Source organism: Chelonoidis abingdonii, chromosome 2 (genome assembly GCF_003597395.2).
Source record: "Chelonoidis abingdonii isolate Lonesome George chromosome 2, CheloAbing_2.0, whole genome shotgun sequence".
In the NCBI taxonomy this organism is placed as follows: Eukaryota; Metazoa; Chordata; order Testudines; family Testudinidae; genus Chelonoidis; species Chelonoidis abingdonii.
Genome location: NC_133770.1, coordinates 303,034,423 through 303,052,230, shown reverse-complemented (window position 1 = coordinate 303,052,230; position 17,808 = coordinate 303,034,423). Strand labels below are relative to the sequence as shown.

Below are 17,808 nucleotides of genomic sequence, written 5' to 3'. Positions count from 1 at the left end.
AGACTGAAGGTTTCTCATCATTCTCAAAACAAGTACATTACAGGGGATACCCACACTCCAACCCACCAGCGTGGATCATGCTCCAGAATTTTCCCAAGCCTTTACCTCATTCCATTCTCCTGCCCTACCGCACCCTTCTGCAACAGGAAGCCCATTGCCATACTATCATTGCCTGTGCCCTCCCCGGATGCCTGTCCCTCTCCATCCTCCCATGTCTCTGTCTCAGACCATTAAATAATTTTAAAAATTGCTCTGTATGCACGTGAAACCAGCTCTTATCTCTTCGTAATTCACACCTTTTCAAAGTCTCTCCCCACTGAGACCAATACAACAAATTCAGAATTTGCAGGTCAAGCTGTTTTGAAAAAAAGGAGTTAGGAAAACCTTTGGTGTAGCTTTAAAATGCATTTTCTGATGTATCTAAACTTCCCCCTTGAAATGTGATGCTACAGTTCTTGGGGAAATTAAGGTGTGGGTCGTGTAGATCAGGTTTTTATGGACAGTTAGCTTCAACCTTAACTAGGGGACAGCCAGTGTCTCAACAATACCACCGTTGGACCTTTCTGTTTTCAAAGTACAGGACATATGAGCTAATTCTCACAGCCCCTCAAGAGGTGCAGGTCAATATTACCCCTATTTGGCAGAAAAAAGAGGGGAAGGGCCTTGTCCAATCCCAGAAGGAGTCAGTGTTCAATCTGAAATCAGAACTCAAGTTCTGTGCCATCATTAAGGTATCTGAGAATCACTGGGTGGGAGTCTCTGGCCTGTGTTCTGCAGGAGGACAAACCATGGCGATGTGAATGACGAGAGGAAGGCGAAATCTGGGGGCCAGGACATCAATGACTATAATGTCTTAATACACCAGGCAGTCAGTACTGGGCAAATTAGTTGAAACAATAGTTATAAATAAAATAGTCAGACACATAGAAAAACATAAACTGTTGAGCAATAGTCAACATGGTTTCTGTAAAGGGAATCATGTTTTACTAATCTATTAGAGTTCTTTGAAGGGGTCAAACAAACATGTGGACGAGGGGGATCCAGTGGACATAGTGTACTTAGATTTCCAGAAAGCCTTTGACAAGGTCCCTCACCAAATGCTCTTACGTAAATTAAGCTGTCATGGGATAAAAGGGAAGGTCCTTTCATGCACTGAGAACTGGTTAAAAACAGGGAACAAAAGGTAGGAATTAATATGGTAAATCTCAGAATAGGAGAGGGCGTAACTAGTGGTATCCCACAAGGGTCATCGCGGACCAATCCTATTTCACTTATGTCATAATGATACTGGAGAACCAGGGGTAACAGTGAGGTGGCAAAGTTGCAGATGATAACTAACTGCGTCAAGATAGTTAAGACCAAAGCAGACTTGACGAACTCTCAAAACTAATAAGTGACTGGTGCAACAAAATAGGCAAATAAATTTAATGTGGATAAATTAAAATACTCCCAACTATACACACTAGTATGATGGGGCTCTAATTTAGCTACAAACGAGCCAGGAAAAAGATCTTGCGAGTAACTGTGGATAGTTCTCTGAAGACATCCGCGCAGTGTTGGCCAGGGCAGTCGAAAAAGCAAAACTGATTGTTAGGAATCATTAAAAAACGGGGACAGCAAATAAGACTGAGAATATATTATTGCCCTTATATAAATCCATGGTACGCCCAATCTTCGAATACTGCGTACAGCCGTGGTCCCTCATCTCAAAAAAGAATTACTGGCACTAGAAAAGTTCAGATGAAGGGCAACTTAAATTGATTAGGAGGTTGGATGGGTCCCCATATTGAGGAAAATTAAGAGTGCTAGTGATTCGTTCAGTGAAAGAGGTAGGACTAAGAGAGGATATGAGACAGATGGTTAAAAATACGTTAGTCTGAAGTTGCATGGGAAGAAAACGGATAAGGAAAAGTTATTTATCTTATTCCACATTATACAAGCAACTAGGGTCCAAATGAAGTAATAGGCGCAGTTTAAAAACAAATAAAGGAAGTTGTTCTTCACACAGCGCACAATACTTGCTGGATTCCTTGCCTGGGGGTTGTGAAGGCTAGGTGGCTATAACAGCATTTAAAAGGGAACTGGATAAATTCATGGTGGTTAAGTCCATTAATGACTATTAGCCAGGATGAGTAAGGAATGGTGTCCCTAGCCTCTTTGTCAGAGGATGGAGATGGATGGCAGGAGAGAGATCACTTGATCATTGCCTGTTGGCTTCACTTCCTCTGGGGCACCTGGCATTGCCCACTGTTGGTAGACAGATACTGAGCTAGATGGACCTTTGGTCTGACCCAGTATGGGCCGTTCTTATTAGCATCTTTGGTCTAATGGTTGGACAACACAGCACAGCAAAGAGTGAACTCTCTCTGAGCAAGGCACCTCACTACAGAGATCCTCCTTTATAAGGCAGAGAGGGAAAAGCCATGACCGTAGCCTGCAGCAGATAACTGATTATGATACAAGCATTTGTACTCAGTAAGACACACCTTTTGTGAACTCGTACCATACACTGTGCTGCTGAGCTGTACAGAACTAAAAGACAGACCCAAGCCAGACTTGTGGCCTGTAGGCTACACTGTATCTCTGGGAATCTAGAATTAATTCAGGGTCACGCTCACCTCCTGTTTGCGAAGCAGTTTCTGCATCACCATGTGACGGGCACTGCTGCCGGATATGCTCATATGCTCCTGTTCACTCAGCATTTCAGGCCTCTCTGACTCCTGGAAGATTTCCTCCTCCTCCTTCTCCTTCTTAACCTCTAACAGAGCCAATGTTGGAGGACTTGCTAGGATAGGATTCACTACTCCCACCTGTGGAATAGTGACGGGAATGGGTGGTCGAGCGGGGGTCACACCTGCAGGTGAATACACAGATTGAAGGAGGAGGTAAAAGGAGCCTCCCTCTAGGATTGGCACTCTGCCACATCAGGAAGAAAGCCAGCCAGTGACACCCAGCCTTATGGAATTAGGAGAAAGGTTATAGTAACTGCAACACGAACCACTGAGAGAGCCTGACAACCAGGGCAAACAGCGACTCTACCACCAGGTATGATGCGCACATGTGGGGAATCTGCCCATTCGAAGAGGAGACAGTGTGATGGGGCTGCATCTGTTTTGCATGTGGTAAGTGACCACCGTGGTGCTTTTGCTCAGGGCACCACGCACCCCTGCCAGTTCTGGGAGGCTTGGTGCCCTTACCGCACTCACCACACACTTGTGGAGAGGCCTGCAAGGCAATGCAAGGAGAAATCAGAATTCTCTGCAAACAATTCAGTTTCAGTACGATTCAGTTTCAAAACCTTTAGTGGGGCTGGTGGCCTGTCTTCCCAGCGCAGGAAGGACTGAGACCACACCCAAAAGTCTGCTCATGCCCCTCCTTCAGGGACAGTTTCATTTTCCCATGTACAAAACTCAACACATAACAAAGTTAAGCCCCTGATCAAAGCAGCTGCAAGGAACCTGAAACCTGTTCCCTTGCATCTCTCCCCACTGCTCCAGGGTCAGCCACCGAGCCCACAGCTTCCCACAGCTCTTCTCTTCAACTGAGTTCTCTCAGCTCTTTACAGGAATCACATGGGTTTGATAACCAAAAGGGGTAGCTGGCTCTGGCTACACTTTCCATGAAGTGATCCAGCTGTGGGGACTGGTGCTCTCTTGGAATAGTTGTGGAAGTGACAGAATGAAGAGCAGACGCACCTGTAATGACTCCTGGTGCCTGTGCTGCCATTACGGCCTGCGGCAATGCCCCCAGAGGCTGAGCCAGTGTCAGTGCTGGAGACACCAGCCCAGGTGTTGCTAAAGTGCCAAGGACTGCAGCTCCTGCCACTGCTTCCTACAAGAGAAAAGCCAGAGTGTTAATTCTGCTTCAGAGAGTCACGCTCAGGGTGTGCACTGCTCAGATTTTTTCTTTTTACCTTTGTAGAGACTTACCAAATCGCCAGGGCAGGGGGGCAAATGACCTGTAAAACTACTAGGCCCAGCTCAGTCACTGGCTCAAGCGGAGAAACGTACGCAACTCTGCTTAATCGCACAGACACATGCCGAGGATTGCCCTGAACTCACCTTTCTTCTAGACAGCTGCCACGTACCAACTCCTTGAACAGCAGGCACTTCCCCACACTTTACAGTTATCACCCCACACCAATCAGCTCATGTGTAAGGCCCTGAATGACAGACATGCCAAGGGAACCCCAACCCAAAGTCTCCAGGATGGTTGTAGCAGGATGGAGTCAATTCCAGAGCAAAAAGCTTCCCCGCTTCCTAACCACCTCTGCTCTTCTAAGGTGGCCCTAATTAAGCAATACTGTTTCATAATAAGTATCAGAGGGGTAGCCGTGTTAGTCTGAATCTGTAAAAGCAGCAGAGACTCCTGTGGCACCTTATAGACTAACAGACGTTTTGGAGCATTCACCCACGAAAGCTCATGCTCCAAAACGTCTGTTAGTCTATAAGGTGCCACAGGAGTCTCTGCTGCTGTTTCATAACAATCAAACTAAATCAAATCAGATACGCCTGTCTGTGGTGTAAATCAGGCCCATTTCTACACCTTGGCAGGCCATACCCAAGACTGGAGGGTGTAGCACAGACAGCTACTCCTAGGCCAGTCTCCACATGAGGCCGGGAGAACTACTCTGTAGGGTACAACCAAGGCCACCTAGTCAGGAGCTCCCATAAGTACTGCACTGGGCCAATCTGTATCCCTGTGTTCAACAGGACTGCTGGACTCTAAATAACGCACACACTCACCCACCTCATTTTAAGTCCTGCTGCTCTGTTTCTTACCTGAGCTGTTATCTTTGCTGTGGCAGCTGCTGCAGCTACAGCTGCTGCAGGGGGTAATCCTCCAGGTGTTGCAGGTGTTAGGAGAGGCATTGGGGGAGTGACAGCTTTGCCAACCCGGAGATATTGGCCACCCAGGTCAAAGAGGTTCATAGATGAGACAGCATCTTGTGATGACTGTGCCTTCTCATACTCTGCAATGATAATTGGAACCCTGACAGAGTACTCCTTAAAGATGGACATTTCAGGCTCCCAGGGAAAATGCCCCATTGCCTGCCTCCTAAACATAGACCCCTTTCCCTGAACAACTTAGGTTTGTACTTTTAAGAACACAATGGTCTAGAGCGGCAGCCATCAGTGTCCCTACCAACCACTCCCACACCTCGCAGATAACAAGCCCAACACCTCTGATTATACAGGATCTTCTCAAACATTCAGCGTAAAGGGAGATGGTTCCTGTCATACCCTAGGTTCTAGCTGAACAAGAACACAGAATCCGGTTTCCAACTGAGAGCCAGGCAGCCCTCCGATGTCAGGCCATGTGCCGCTCTCAATCCCACTCTAGCCCATAACTGAAAGTAGAAGCTTATTGCCACTGGAGGGAGCAGACATGGATCCAAATCCAATGACATCATTCCCACCCCACTCCATGACAGGTATCAGACCAGCCAATTTACCAATGAAGCCATAGCCTTTGTGTTTCCCTGTTGTGGGGTCCCTGGCTAGCGTGCAGGACTTAATCTTCCCAAAGGCCTCAAACACACTCTTAATGTCGTCATCAGAAAGGTCCTGATGAACAGATGCCACGTAGATGCGGTTGAAAGCCCGGGCCTCCTCTGCGAGCTGGTCTATGATTGGTTGTGCCTGTCCAATATTACTAGGCCTGCCGACCTGTGGAGAGCGAAACAAACACTCTGAATGCTCCAAGATGCAGCACTGGGACTCACCCAAGACACAAGGACTGTAAATGCTAACGAAGAGCAGTTGAACCCCACATAACACTTTCCAGGGCACAGCAATTAGCACCACAGAGCCAAAGTTAATTATCATGTCTGGACTGTAGTCTCCAGTGACTCCACAGGCCACCATGGGATATGAGGGTTACCGATACAACCCAGATACAGGATGTTTTCTGTGGCACTTGTTACTGAGCAAGCATATTTCAGCCTTGTATCTTCCCTCCCTGACTAGTGACTAGCTTCCAATGCTACAATTGACTAGCTGTCACTGCTACAGGCAGGGCACAATGCCTCCATATCATTCTCTGGAGCTCCCAAAAACCCATAATCTATCAGGTACTACAATTGCCTGAAAAGGAACCTAAGAGGAAATGATTTTGGTGAAGATGTAAGGACATTGGGTTTTCAGAGACACTGCAAAAGGGACACCCCCAAAAGTCTCTCACATCTGTCAGGGAATCTCTTACTTGTGCCTGGAAATACAAAGCTCAACTCCCCTGTTCCTTTCAATTGGTACTAACCCCCCTACTCCCCCAGCTTACCCCAGAGCCTCATTTCCCTCATAATACACATACAAACAAGCCCCCTTTCTGCAGAACCCAACAGGCACAACCAGAGTCAGCAGTCACTCACCTGCCCTCTCCTCAGGGCCTGGCTGCTGCACACAAGACTCCGTATCTAGGCCACAAAGGGCTCCCATTCTGTGCATGGGGAGGAACAGAACAGAGTCCAACACCCCTCCCTCCTCCTAGTGTATATTAACATTTTATGGGCTCTTCCCAGAGAGTTAGAGGCAGGTGCCAAGAACCAGTCAGTTCTCAGGAGTGGCCTCAGGTGGTGCATTGAATAGAGGACCACTGAGGGTTAGTTAGGGGTTTGTTACAGGAGTGGGTGGGTGAGATTCTGTGGCCTGCATTGTGCAGGAGGTCAGACTAGATGGTCATAATGGTCCCTTCTGACCTTAAAGTCTATGAGGAACAGATCTCCTAGGAACACAGATTTTCTTCTTCAGGCTCCTCTAACCATCTGAAAAGCCCCATCCTGTAACACAAACAGCAGCATGAGCCAGACTCACCTCCCACGTGACACAACCTGCTGTCACTCACCTTTATGTTTCTCCCACCCAGCATGACTGAGTTCATCTGCTCCAAGGCCAACTGAGCAGCTTCAGGCACCTCGTATTCCACAAAAGCAAAGCCCTAGGACAGAGGGGAAACCCTATTAAATTGTACCAATCTCTTCTTGTTGCACGCCCTAGTGCTCGCATTCCCCACTCTGCCAACTAATGCAGCCTGTCTGTATCACTCTGTACCAATCCCAACTGTTCAGCCAGAGAATCTCATCCTCAAAGCCTTTCCCAACAGCATGCTAATGCAGAGAGCAACAAGCTGAAGCATGAAACTGCCTGAACAGAATTGCAGCCACTTGCTTCCTGAGCTGCTTATACATAAAATAGGCCTTTTAGCAAGGGAGAAAGGCCAGGGCATGCACACAAAGCAGGCTAACTGCTCAGCATTCCCCAAGCTCCATGCCCCACATCCCTACAATGGTCCCACACGCAGCTGCTAGGTCACTGCTATGGCTTCTGGTGACACTAAAAACGTAGGCAGCACAGGAGGCTATTACATTCAAACCTAAGAGCGCCAGCTCTGGGCACGTGCCCAGAACTCTCAGTGGAATACAACAGGGACCATCAGTTGAAGAGCCACCTACTAAGACAGCTTGCTGTATTCTGCAGACTAGGAGGGTGAAGGCTCCTCCTTCCCTGGATGCATGCAGTGACCTTAGAGAAAAAGAAACCACACCTAGGGGCTGTTAACCAACCTTGTGTTTCATTGTAACAGAGTCCCAGGACATGTCAATGCTTTTGATAGGTCCAAATGGGGCAAAGGCCTGGCGGATGGTGTCCTCTCCCAGTTCATAGTATATGGAGCCCACGTACACACGACACATGATGGCCAGTGCCCGCTGCCTCTGAGCTGCCATCTGTTTTGGAAAGAAGAACTGGCTGGTTAGCTTAGGGGGTAGTCACAGATACCAGGACAGCTCTCTCCCCTGTACCACCCTCCCCAGGAGCTGTGACCCAACAGCAAGCAGCTTCTCACTGGCTGCAGCACAGCTGGCACACTCTTGGTGGTAAAGTAGTATTTTTCTGCTCAGTGCATGGACTGGTGGGGAGCGCGTGGGCAGTAAGGCTCACTCCCAGGGGCACAGTCAAGTCTCTGATATGCTCTGCCACCTCAGCAGCCCTAACTCCAACCCACCCTGACAAGATCACATCTCTGGCAATGCCTGAAGCAGGGGGAAATACCTTCATTCTAAAACAGCTTCCCCTCCAGGCAGGGGAAATCCAGGCAGCAAGGGATCCAACATCAGGCACTAACAGCAATCCCTCCTGTCCTGCATGGCGCAGCAAAAGATCCAGTATTTGGCACCACACACTTTCATTTTCCCCTGCCCTGGGCATCAAGGGATCTAGCACTGGGAACCACCTCCTCCCCACTCCCTGGGCAGCAAGGGGTTTGGCACTGGGCTCCACCTCCTCCCCTCTCCCTCCCTTGGCATTAAGGGAACTGGGCACCAGCTGCTCTGTACAGTTCAATAAAAACAAACAAAATCCAACGATTAAACAAAACTCTTCTCTTGGGGAAGTCTGTGGTACTCAGAGTTAGCATCTTCCATTGGTATGGCACCTACAACAGTACAGCCCCACAGACTCAGCCGCTGTCTGTCTCAGTGCAGAGAAAGCCTCCGTGTTCTTTTCCTGAAACTGCCAAAGTCTGTTTGCAAGAGGAACCTGGTCGTTCCCTAGATGGTACCCCTAAAACCAGCTTCCGCCAAGCCACATGGCAGCTCTAAGAACTTCACGTAGGAAGGTGCTGCCTGATAGGACACACTGGCCAAATCTGTGATCTTATCAGCATGCATTGGGACCAAGGCAGAAAGGAATGCCCTGCAGAGGCAGCTCCCTATAATCAGAACTAGTGTATTTATTACAGCACACTGGAGACTTGTACAGGGCTACATTCTTATTCTGCATGGAACAGCTGGAACGAATGCAAAGTGGTGAGGGCCCTACAAAGAGGGCAAAAGCAGGACTACTCTTAGTGCTTCCTCCCCAGCCCAATTCTACAGTACTCCACGCCCAACTAGGGAACTCTGTGATCACTGACCCCCACTCCGCCCAAGGAGGACCTTGCTATAAGGCCATTACGCGAAGGCCTAACTCAGGTGGAGAGCTCTGGCATAACGGTGAGCACAATGAGCTCAGAGTTGTTCTGTCCTCTCTAGGGATGCCACAACTCAATGTTAACAAAGGAGTGGCCAGGTGGGTCCCTCCTGCAACACAGTAATGGACAGAGCAGGCACTGACTGTGTCTGATGAGACACCACCACAAAATAGATGTCAAATGCATTTGAGCTGGTCACTATGACCAGGGAGGTAATTGTTTGCAGAGGAAAATACAGCCTCATTCTGGATTGATTCCTAGCACTTCAGGGGCGGAAGCACTATCATCGGACCAGGTTCTCACACCACACTACTGCGCTTGCAGTTATATTAGACCAACTTGAACCTGGACTCATCAAACAAAGGAAACAAAAGTTCTGTTTTGCCTCTACATTGGGGCTGTGTTTTATGCTTCTAAATGAGGTTTTATGATAGCTCCAAAAGCCTGTGAGCCAGGTGAAAAGTGAGCACGCTCACACCATAGGGCAGCTAGGCAATAATATCTCTAATGGAGTCTCCCAATCTTCCCACCCTTGAGAAGCCAACATTCATTACTATCAGCTTCCCCTTTCTTCCACTGGCTGCATCAGGGGCTCCCAAACTGTATGCAGGCACAACCCCATTTTAAATTATTACTTTCTGCAGAGACCACAGACAGCATGGAGGATGCAAACTGCTCTACAAAATGGCATCCTCCATGTGGCGTGACCTTGTACATATGGTGCGTGCGAGGTCATGCTGTGCTGCGCAAACTGGCATCCTCTGTACACAAGGGATCACCACAACGACATCTGCTGATGGGGTCACAGCCCACAATCGGGAACTTCTGTTTTTATATATTTACTTTTTATTTTCTACAGCCACCTTCACTTCCCCTCTAAAATTGGCTGCCTTCCTTGACTGTGGGACAGTGGCATTTTGGGGATCTAGTAAGATGTGCTTAAATGATTCCTAAACATCATTCACATTTTTCTGATTAAATTCTTCCTCCGAACTGCTCTGGCTCATAACTGTTTTCAGCTTTGTGAAACTGGCCCTATTAAATGCACCAATCATCTATATTATGGTCTGGACTTTATTCTGCTTGAACATTATAAATGTGATCAAGCCATGATCACCTGTACGTAAGCTACCATTAATTTTTAGTTTTGTGATCAGTTCCTCTCTCTCTGTTAGAACAAGGTCTCGTTAAGCATCCCCGCGTAGGCTGCAATAAATTCTGAGTTAGGGAACTGTCATCTATAATGCTTAGAAATTCCAAGGATGTTTCTGTACTGGCAGCACAAGACCTCCATCATATGTCATTCAAACTGAAGTTCCTCGTGATCACACAGCTTTTATGTGTACACACTCTAATTAGGTGCATAAGGAAGCGGTCACCCTATTCCCTAGTGGGCTTTGGTGGTCTATAGCAGACACCAACTAGTACCCCAACTGTGCTTTATCTGTCTTCTTCCGAGTTATCAGTGACTCACAAACAGCTAACGCCATTTTGGACAGAGAATGCCCTCCCCCTTCCCATTGATTTTAACATTCCAGATGGGTGAACCAACCCACCAGGTTTCGGTAATACCAACTAGACCAAGTTTATGCTCATAAATGAGCAATTCCAGTTCCTCTTGTTTGTTATGCAGGCTCCTAGCATTGGTGTTTAGGCAATTAGATAATTTCTTCTCTTCATGTTCTTTGGTTCCTTGATTAATTTTGTTCTCAACATCTTGATTTTGTGCTGAGTGCTCAGATCTTCCCTCATTCTAGCCTCCCCTTTCGCTATTACTTTAGTCCGCTTCTTACTACTCCAGCCAGCCTGAGGCCTGTGCCCCAGGCATAGGGATTTTCCACACCTTTAAAGACGTGTACACAAAGGGGGCATTCTCTTCTCCTCCAATGACACCTGCCACAGAGACAAGACTGATAGTACTAGCCCTTTCCCAATGGCAGCAACCCTCACAGTGGGAAATCCACATTCTAAACCTTCTGCACAAGCAGGAGACTCCAGCAGCAGCAGAAGTGAAGTTCTGAGGAACCCATTTACACTCCTTTACGTTAGCTGTCTGGGCCACCAAGCTAGGGTTGAGCTGGACTATGACGGTAACAGGCACATGTGGAGTAGTAGTAGGAACCTGCAATGCAGTGAGTTAAGGGAAAAGGCAGCATATTCTTGTGAACTTAGCACAGGACCAGGTGCCAAGAATGTGCATGTGAATCCTGGTCCTGTCACTGACTCCCCTCTGTAGCTGTGGGTTGGGCACTTGACCTTTCCGCTTCCCCATCTGTAAACAGAGGCTAAGGATTCCTCCCCAACCGCCAGGTGGGCAGTCAGTGTTTGTATGTATAGACAGTGCTGTTAGTTAGCAGCTAAGGAGGATTATTATTAAGGACAAGGTAACATGCACCTTTTCAGGATGGAGCTCAAAATGAGGGAAGCGACATACAAAGCACCACTGTTTTCATCTGCACTTTTGATGTAGTTATGCAAGGAAACTGCTTGTCTTGGTGAAGTGACAAGGTGAAACCTTGCCCGGTAACACTCCAGTGGTAGAGGTCTGCTGGCTAGGGAGTTTTGACTATGGTCAATAATTCACTATAAAAGGAATCTCAGGCTGCACTTCCCTCACATATGGGCCTTGTGCGTCATGCCAGTGGAGATGGTCCTGTTCTTAAAGTATACTTGTGCTCCACACTCCCAACAGGCCTTGAGATAAAGCATTTGGCGGGAAAACAGGGAACTTAATGACATTGAGTTCACAACACACCGTGATGGCTGATCCAGGGCAAAGCCTTGACTTCTAAGCCCTTCGGTCCCTCCAGCAGCAGGTGCTGGCTCCTAGCAGAGGGAGGCGCTTTTTATTTTTTTTAAGTGATTGACAATACTAAGCTCATGATTACTCTTGAGGGCCCTGTTAACAATGGCATCCTCTATCATTATTACATGTTTTCATCTCTGTTACCCAACTGTGCATGATGTGGCTGCAAAATAGTGTTAGGCAGAATTAGTGATATGGGATCAATAGTATCTAAATTAATTGATAAAGAGGGTTCTTGGGCAACATGGCTCAGGAACTGGCCGTGCAGCCTTCAGGCAGAGATGGCGCTTCCTGTCCCACTCCAAGCTTACCTCCCCCCACAAATGTTATTTTGGCTCCCCAGCTGACAAGCTACCTACCGTGGCAGCGTTACAGACGGGAAGCCAGCCATGTCTAGTTTTAATGCTTCTTCCCCTTGCTGCACTGGCCTCCAGGTTGCATTTTACACCAACCAAAGAAATTACATTTCAGCTACACGAGGAAACATTTACAAGTGACATTTGCATGAGCAGAGGGTGGTTTATTGCCCACTATGACAGTGCCCCATGTGTCTAGAAGGGGTGGGGACAGATAATCCCAGGTAAACCAGACTCTCTGTGAGAGTAGTTTAGAAACTTCCAGCACTATGGCACTGCACTGCTTTTCTTTGAATAACTCTATTGTTCTTTTTGCTCCAGCCCTCATTGCTTTACTTGAAATACGTGCCAAATTCCCCTAACCTACAAGTCTGACATTTGGTCTAGGATATGCTCTGAAAGCCTGTAATGCCCCAGTGCTCCCCAGCAACATAGCTACCAGGTCTCTGTTCCGTGTGCTGGCTTCTTATCAATTGCCCATTTGCGAGTTACCTTGGCAGTTACTTTTAGGTCAGGACCTCAGAGCTGTAGCATCCCTAGAAAGGTGCTCCCACAATTTCACAGGGGTTCAGAACTGCTTGAAATCTAAAGGTCTCTTTGCAATTGACTCCAGGGCCCAGGGTGCCAGTGTCACAGCAGACTGTACCCAGCCCAAGGTCTTCCTTTGGGGAGTTTACACTTTGTCTCAGTTTGTTGTGCTTGTCCATAGCAGGTGGGTATGTGGGAGGGTTGTGCTGGGTTTAGTTAAGAGCATTGTATTACCACTAAATACTTTCCCACTCTAGGCCCTGACTAAGACAAAGTGCCCAAGAAGAAGTGAATATGTCTATTGACCGATTGTAAAGGTGAGAGAGGATCTCCAAAGCCCATTGTCACTGCTGCCATCTGAAAGACAGTAAAGACAGAGTTCAGTCTGTTGGAGCTGAGCATACTACGGCTGTTTGTAAAAACTCAAGCAGAGAGCGACGGCACAGGGAACCTGTGGGAGAGGCCTCTCCTTCCTTGCCCCTCACTGCCCGGTCCCAAGGACTGTCCAGCGCTGGGACCCTGCAGATACCAGTCCCAACAACTCTGGGTAGGGGTGTGCTGCTGCCACTGCCTCAGGAAGCAGGGTCTTCTCCCGGGGGGACTCAAGGCAATAGTAACCTCTGTAACCACTGTCGTTGATTCACCCCCAGCAATTACAAGGAGCCCTCATCTAGAGCAGCCACCCAGAAACATATACAGCCCTGAAAAGCCAGAGCTGCCTAATGTGGCTGGCACATCCCCACTTCAACATTTTTTAAACATACACAACCCCCCAAATCATTATGCTGGGCTCCTTCACCTCAAGCAGGAGGCAGTGAGTTGTATATAAGGAATCTCAGAAGGAAGGGGGTTTAAACAGCAGCAGAGGGGTCTCCTAGGACGTGGACAATCCTGCATTAGCAGGAATAACCAGCTGGAGTTCTGAGAAAAATCCACAGAGTCCATTGTAGCAGTGACGCTGCCAGCAAAGCCAGAGAGATAGGCACCATCTCTTCATGGGGGAAAGGATGGTGAAAGGATACTGCTCCCAGTAGCCCCAACCACCACCTTAGCTTCAGGTTGACAGTGGAACTCACAGCAGATGTTTTGATTTTCTGGCAACTGAAAAAATTGTCTAGCCAGCCAACAGAAGAGGAAGCATTAGCTTCTCTTCGCAGGGCAGTTTGCTTTCTTGGGGGGCAGGGAGGGTGATCATATGTATGAGGGCAGGAGAGGGATTTCCTTGACAGGGCTGAAGATAACATACTTCGATTTCACTGCGGAAACAGAAGTGCAAGTACCTGGCTCCAGGCAGACCTCAGGGCTGTGCTCTGGTTCTAAGTGCATAAAAGGCTCCACCTTGTGGGGAGAGTAAAGGCAAGGGGGTGAGCCCAGAGGGATCTCTCACCTGCAGGTTAGTCAGTTGCTGTTGCTGGTGGGCGATGGTTTGCTTCACCAGCACACTCTTGATACTCTGCTCCATCGCATACTTCTTTGCCTGGAAGGAAATACAGACTCCATAATCACAGGGCATAGGACCCCACAAGGAGCCAGGGAAGGACATTTAACTTCATACAATATTCCCCAGAACCCCACAACTGGCTGCCACTGGTGCTTTCCAGTGCTCCGGCCCCAAGCACTAAGGCACTTTATATTAGTCAAGGGCCAACAGCTTACTATGATCGTGGTCAGCATCTTGTAGTTGTTCACCCTGAAACACAGCACAGTGCTTCAGCAAGGACTGGGTGGACTCAGAGTCTGCAGCAGGCGCAATGTTAGGAAAGCATCATGCACTACACACTCAGCATTTCCCCTCTTCCTCCCTCTGCCCCTCAGCTCCCACCAGTGCACCTTACCTGCTGAGTTGAGGGCAGGACAGATAGTCTCCTTCAAGTCCTTTCCACTCAGAGAACATCTGGACAAAAGGTTCTACAAAGAGCGAGGCAGCTCCTATTCCCCATGCCCAGACTCTGCACTGAGCGTATCCCTTTCCTTCCTTGTCAGAGTAGGCCTACACTATCTTGGTAAGCAGGAGCTGTGGGTCCTTCTCTATAGTCCAGCTCCCTCCATCAGTCCCCTGACCTGTGGCTACAAGGCTGAACTGTTTTTCCTTTACCCAGCCTTCTACCACTCTGGAAAACACTGAGCCTTGCACATCCAATGATGCTGAAATGGAGGCTCCTAATCAAGGGGTCACTAAAAATACCCATGGATGTGCCATGCCCAGGTGACAGGACGGACAGATTCAGCCAACCCCGCTCAAAGGCACCTGCTTTCCATTGCTGTACGTGTTTGGGAGGTGCCGAGGAACGGCAGGCTCTAAACCGTGGATTTGAGGCGGGTGCTTCGGAAACCTGGAAACGGACAATGGGATTTACATCTGTCAGCTATGGAGCAGCCAGAGGAAACGAGGCCGTTTCACACTGCGAGCCAAACACAGACACAAGCAGCTTCAGCATTACGGGAACATTCACACCAAGCCTACCGAGAACAATGGCATACCTGCCTCACCAGAATCTGGGAGACACCTAGCCCACAGCTCCCACCTTCCCCTCCATTCCCAACTCTGCTCTGCTCTCCTCTCAGCACTTCAGACATAACCTGTTCCCACTAGGAGCGGAAGCCAGAAGTCAGCAGTAATGCCCTCACCAGCTGCACACATAGAATCAAAAGAACCAGAGAGCAGAGTTGGGATGGACTTGTTCTACAATTAAAATAGCTTGGCTCCAAAGGGATGAAATAATCTTTGCAGTATATTAAAGGTCCCCTTATAACAAAGGGGCAAGTAATTAGTTGCCAGAGAGCACAGGAAAGGTAGAGAGATTTTGTAGTGTGTTCTAGCATGAATCCTGCAGAGGATTCAGCTGGAGCATTTCTGGAATCTATTCATTGTTGAGTCCAGGCTGCACCTGACAGGGACTTTGAGGCAGCAGCATCTCATCATCATTGGGATCACAGAAACCTCTTAACAAGTTTAAGATCAAGCTGTTATCTATTTTGATCTCGACAAGGTTTTTGGTTTTTTTTTTTGTTTTTTTTAAAACAAGTATATCCCGTCATGTTCCCATGCAGCTACCAGGAGCTCACAACTAAGAAAAAACATTTCTTTGGCATGATTCTAAGAGCTCAGGTACAGGGACAGTGTAGTCAGTATCCCCTATGTATTTCTGGCAGGTGGGTTCCCCACCTGGTGTGCTCCCCTCTGTGGCAGCAAGTCTGACACTAGCGATCAAGAAGAGCTAAAGAAAGGCCACACGAGGGCCACTCACCTTCTGAAGAGCTTCCTGCTGTTCCGGGGTGAGAGGAGGAAGTCCCAGCTTAGCTGCTGTGCTTTGTCCATTTTCCAACTTTATGGACTCAGTGCCCTGGAACAGAAAAACCACCATGAAGTCTGCCGCTGTTAAAATGGCCAGTTTCCTTTCACAGACACACACAACCAGCTCTGCTCCAGCAGTCCAGAGCATTCAGGTTCAGAAATTACAAAGTCAGGAAAGCCCCCTGCAGGGCTCAGACCTACTAACATGTGACCTTTTTCTCAAAGAGCAAGTCACCTCTCTTGGGGAGTCTCTCTTAACACCCAGGCACTCTGCTAAGCATTCCAGATATGCAGCCTACAATTTTTCTTTTACATCTCATGCCTCTAATCCTCAACTTATTTTTGAGAGGGCGAATGATTCCTTTTCTTAACTCACACTGTCATCTCCAAGGCTAGCACCCCTGCGCCCCATCCCCAGAGTCATACTGAGACCATAAAAATGGCCACACTGGCTCAGACCAATGGACCATCTAGCCCAGTATCCTGTCATCCGACAGTGGCCAGTGCAAGACGCTTCAGAGGGAATGAACAGAACTTATCAAGTGATCCATCCCCTGTTGTACAGGCCCAGCTTCTGGCTGTCAGAGATTTAGGAATGCCAGGTCACGGGGCTACATCCCTGACCACTTTGGTTAACAGCCACTGATGGACCCATCCTCCATGAACTTACCTAATTCTTTTTTGAACCCAGTTATAAAACTTTCCACTTTCACAACAACCCCAGCAACAAGTTGTACAGTTGAGTGTGTGTTGTGTGAAGCAGTACTTCCTTATGTTTCTTTTAAACCGGCTGCCTATTAATTTCATTGTGTGCCACATAACAAAAGGAACCATGGAATTTTTACATCTTTCGTAGCTTCCTAAACAGCACATGCTGTTCTATATACCATCACAACAGGGTGTGTGATCGCCTCTGGTATTTATTACACACATTAAATTCCACCCCACCCTCAACAGACTTGGATTTTCCATTGCCTCTTGATGTTTCAGACCCTTTGATTTCCACAGAATTCCCTGTCCTGTGTCACTAATGGGTTAATTATTCCTATTGTAGTAGGGAGACAAGGCTGCCCACAGGAACCTGCTAGTGATCTTGTTGGTTTAGGAGAGGGGATTCAGGGGCCCCCATGTGCTTTACCTAGGCTTCTGTTGACCTCTATACCACAGGTTCTTATTACCAGACACTGCTCAATACTGGTATTTATTTATATTTGCAGCCACTCAAAATGGGATCATCCTGAAGAGTATGGCAATATGAAAGCTCTTTTTGTAGACAGAACCTCCAATCTGGACAGCAACTAACAAACTGAAAAGGGCCAATACAAATACTGTACGGGATGATTAGCTGAATTGCTTCGCACAATGGAAGACTACGACCCCACACATACATAGTATCTCCCACCGGCAGCAAGGCCCAGGCTGCTGTCCTGACTACTCCCTGGTTAACACACTGTGCCATTATGCACAGAATGGGGTTCAGGGAGACCACACAAGTATTACCTGGGAGTACTTCAAGAATCAAGCTTGTAGAAGGCAAACTGGGGTGAGGGTGAAAAGAACAGACAGCAACTACCTCTTCCACTCTGACCCTGACATAAGAATTTGAGAAACATTTCAGGTTTGGAGGCTGCTGGCAGTCTGGTACCAACTGTGACAAACATACCCAAGGGAATGGCTACAATGGCAGTGACTCAGGGTTTGTCTTTGTGACAGATGGAGGCTGTCATAAACAGATAAGAAAAGTTAATAGCACAGAAGTACTTTATATCTCTTTGACTGTAAAGGGTTAACAAGTTCAGTAAGCCTGGCTGTCACCTGACCGGAGAACCAATCAGGAGACAGGATACTTTCAAATC

General features: G+C 47.8%; 1 protein-coding gene across 2 annotated transcripts in view; it reads right to left on the bottom strand.

Moving 5' to 3' along the window:
- Positions 1-17,808, bottom strand: part of PUF60 (poly(U) binding splicing factor 60) — a 49,671-nt gene that overhangs the window by 15,903 nt on the left and 15,960 nt on the right. Inside the window, exons 2-11 of one of the 2 annotated variants that reach the window (XM_075063361.1) lie at positions 15,906-16,001; positions 14,906-14,990; positions 14,045-14,134; positions 12,964-13,014; positions 7,562-7,723; positions 6,844-6,936; positions 5,456-5,669; positions 4,782-4,972; positions 3,696-3,831; positions 2,619-2,854 (exon numbers count right to left, since the gene is read on the bottom strand). In XM_075063361.1, coding sequence (XP_074919462.1) covers positions 2,619-2,854; positions 3,696-3,831; positions 4,782-4,972; positions 5,456-5,669; positions 6,844-6,936; positions 7,562-7,723; positions 12,964-13,014; positions 14,045-14,134; positions 14,906-14,990; positions 15,906-15,976 — 1,329 coding nt within the window. In that variant the 5' untranslated portion in view covers positions 15,977-16,001. Of the gene's footprint in view, positions 1-2,618; positions 2,855-3,695; positions 3,832-4,781; positions 4,973-5,455; positions 5,670-6,843; positions 6,937-7,561; positions 7,724-12,963; positions 13,015-14,044; positions 14,135-14,492; positions 14,885-14,905; positions 14,991-15,905; positions 16,002-17,808 lie in introns of those variants that run through there. The other variant, XM_032762922.2, reaches the window with a different exon arrangement.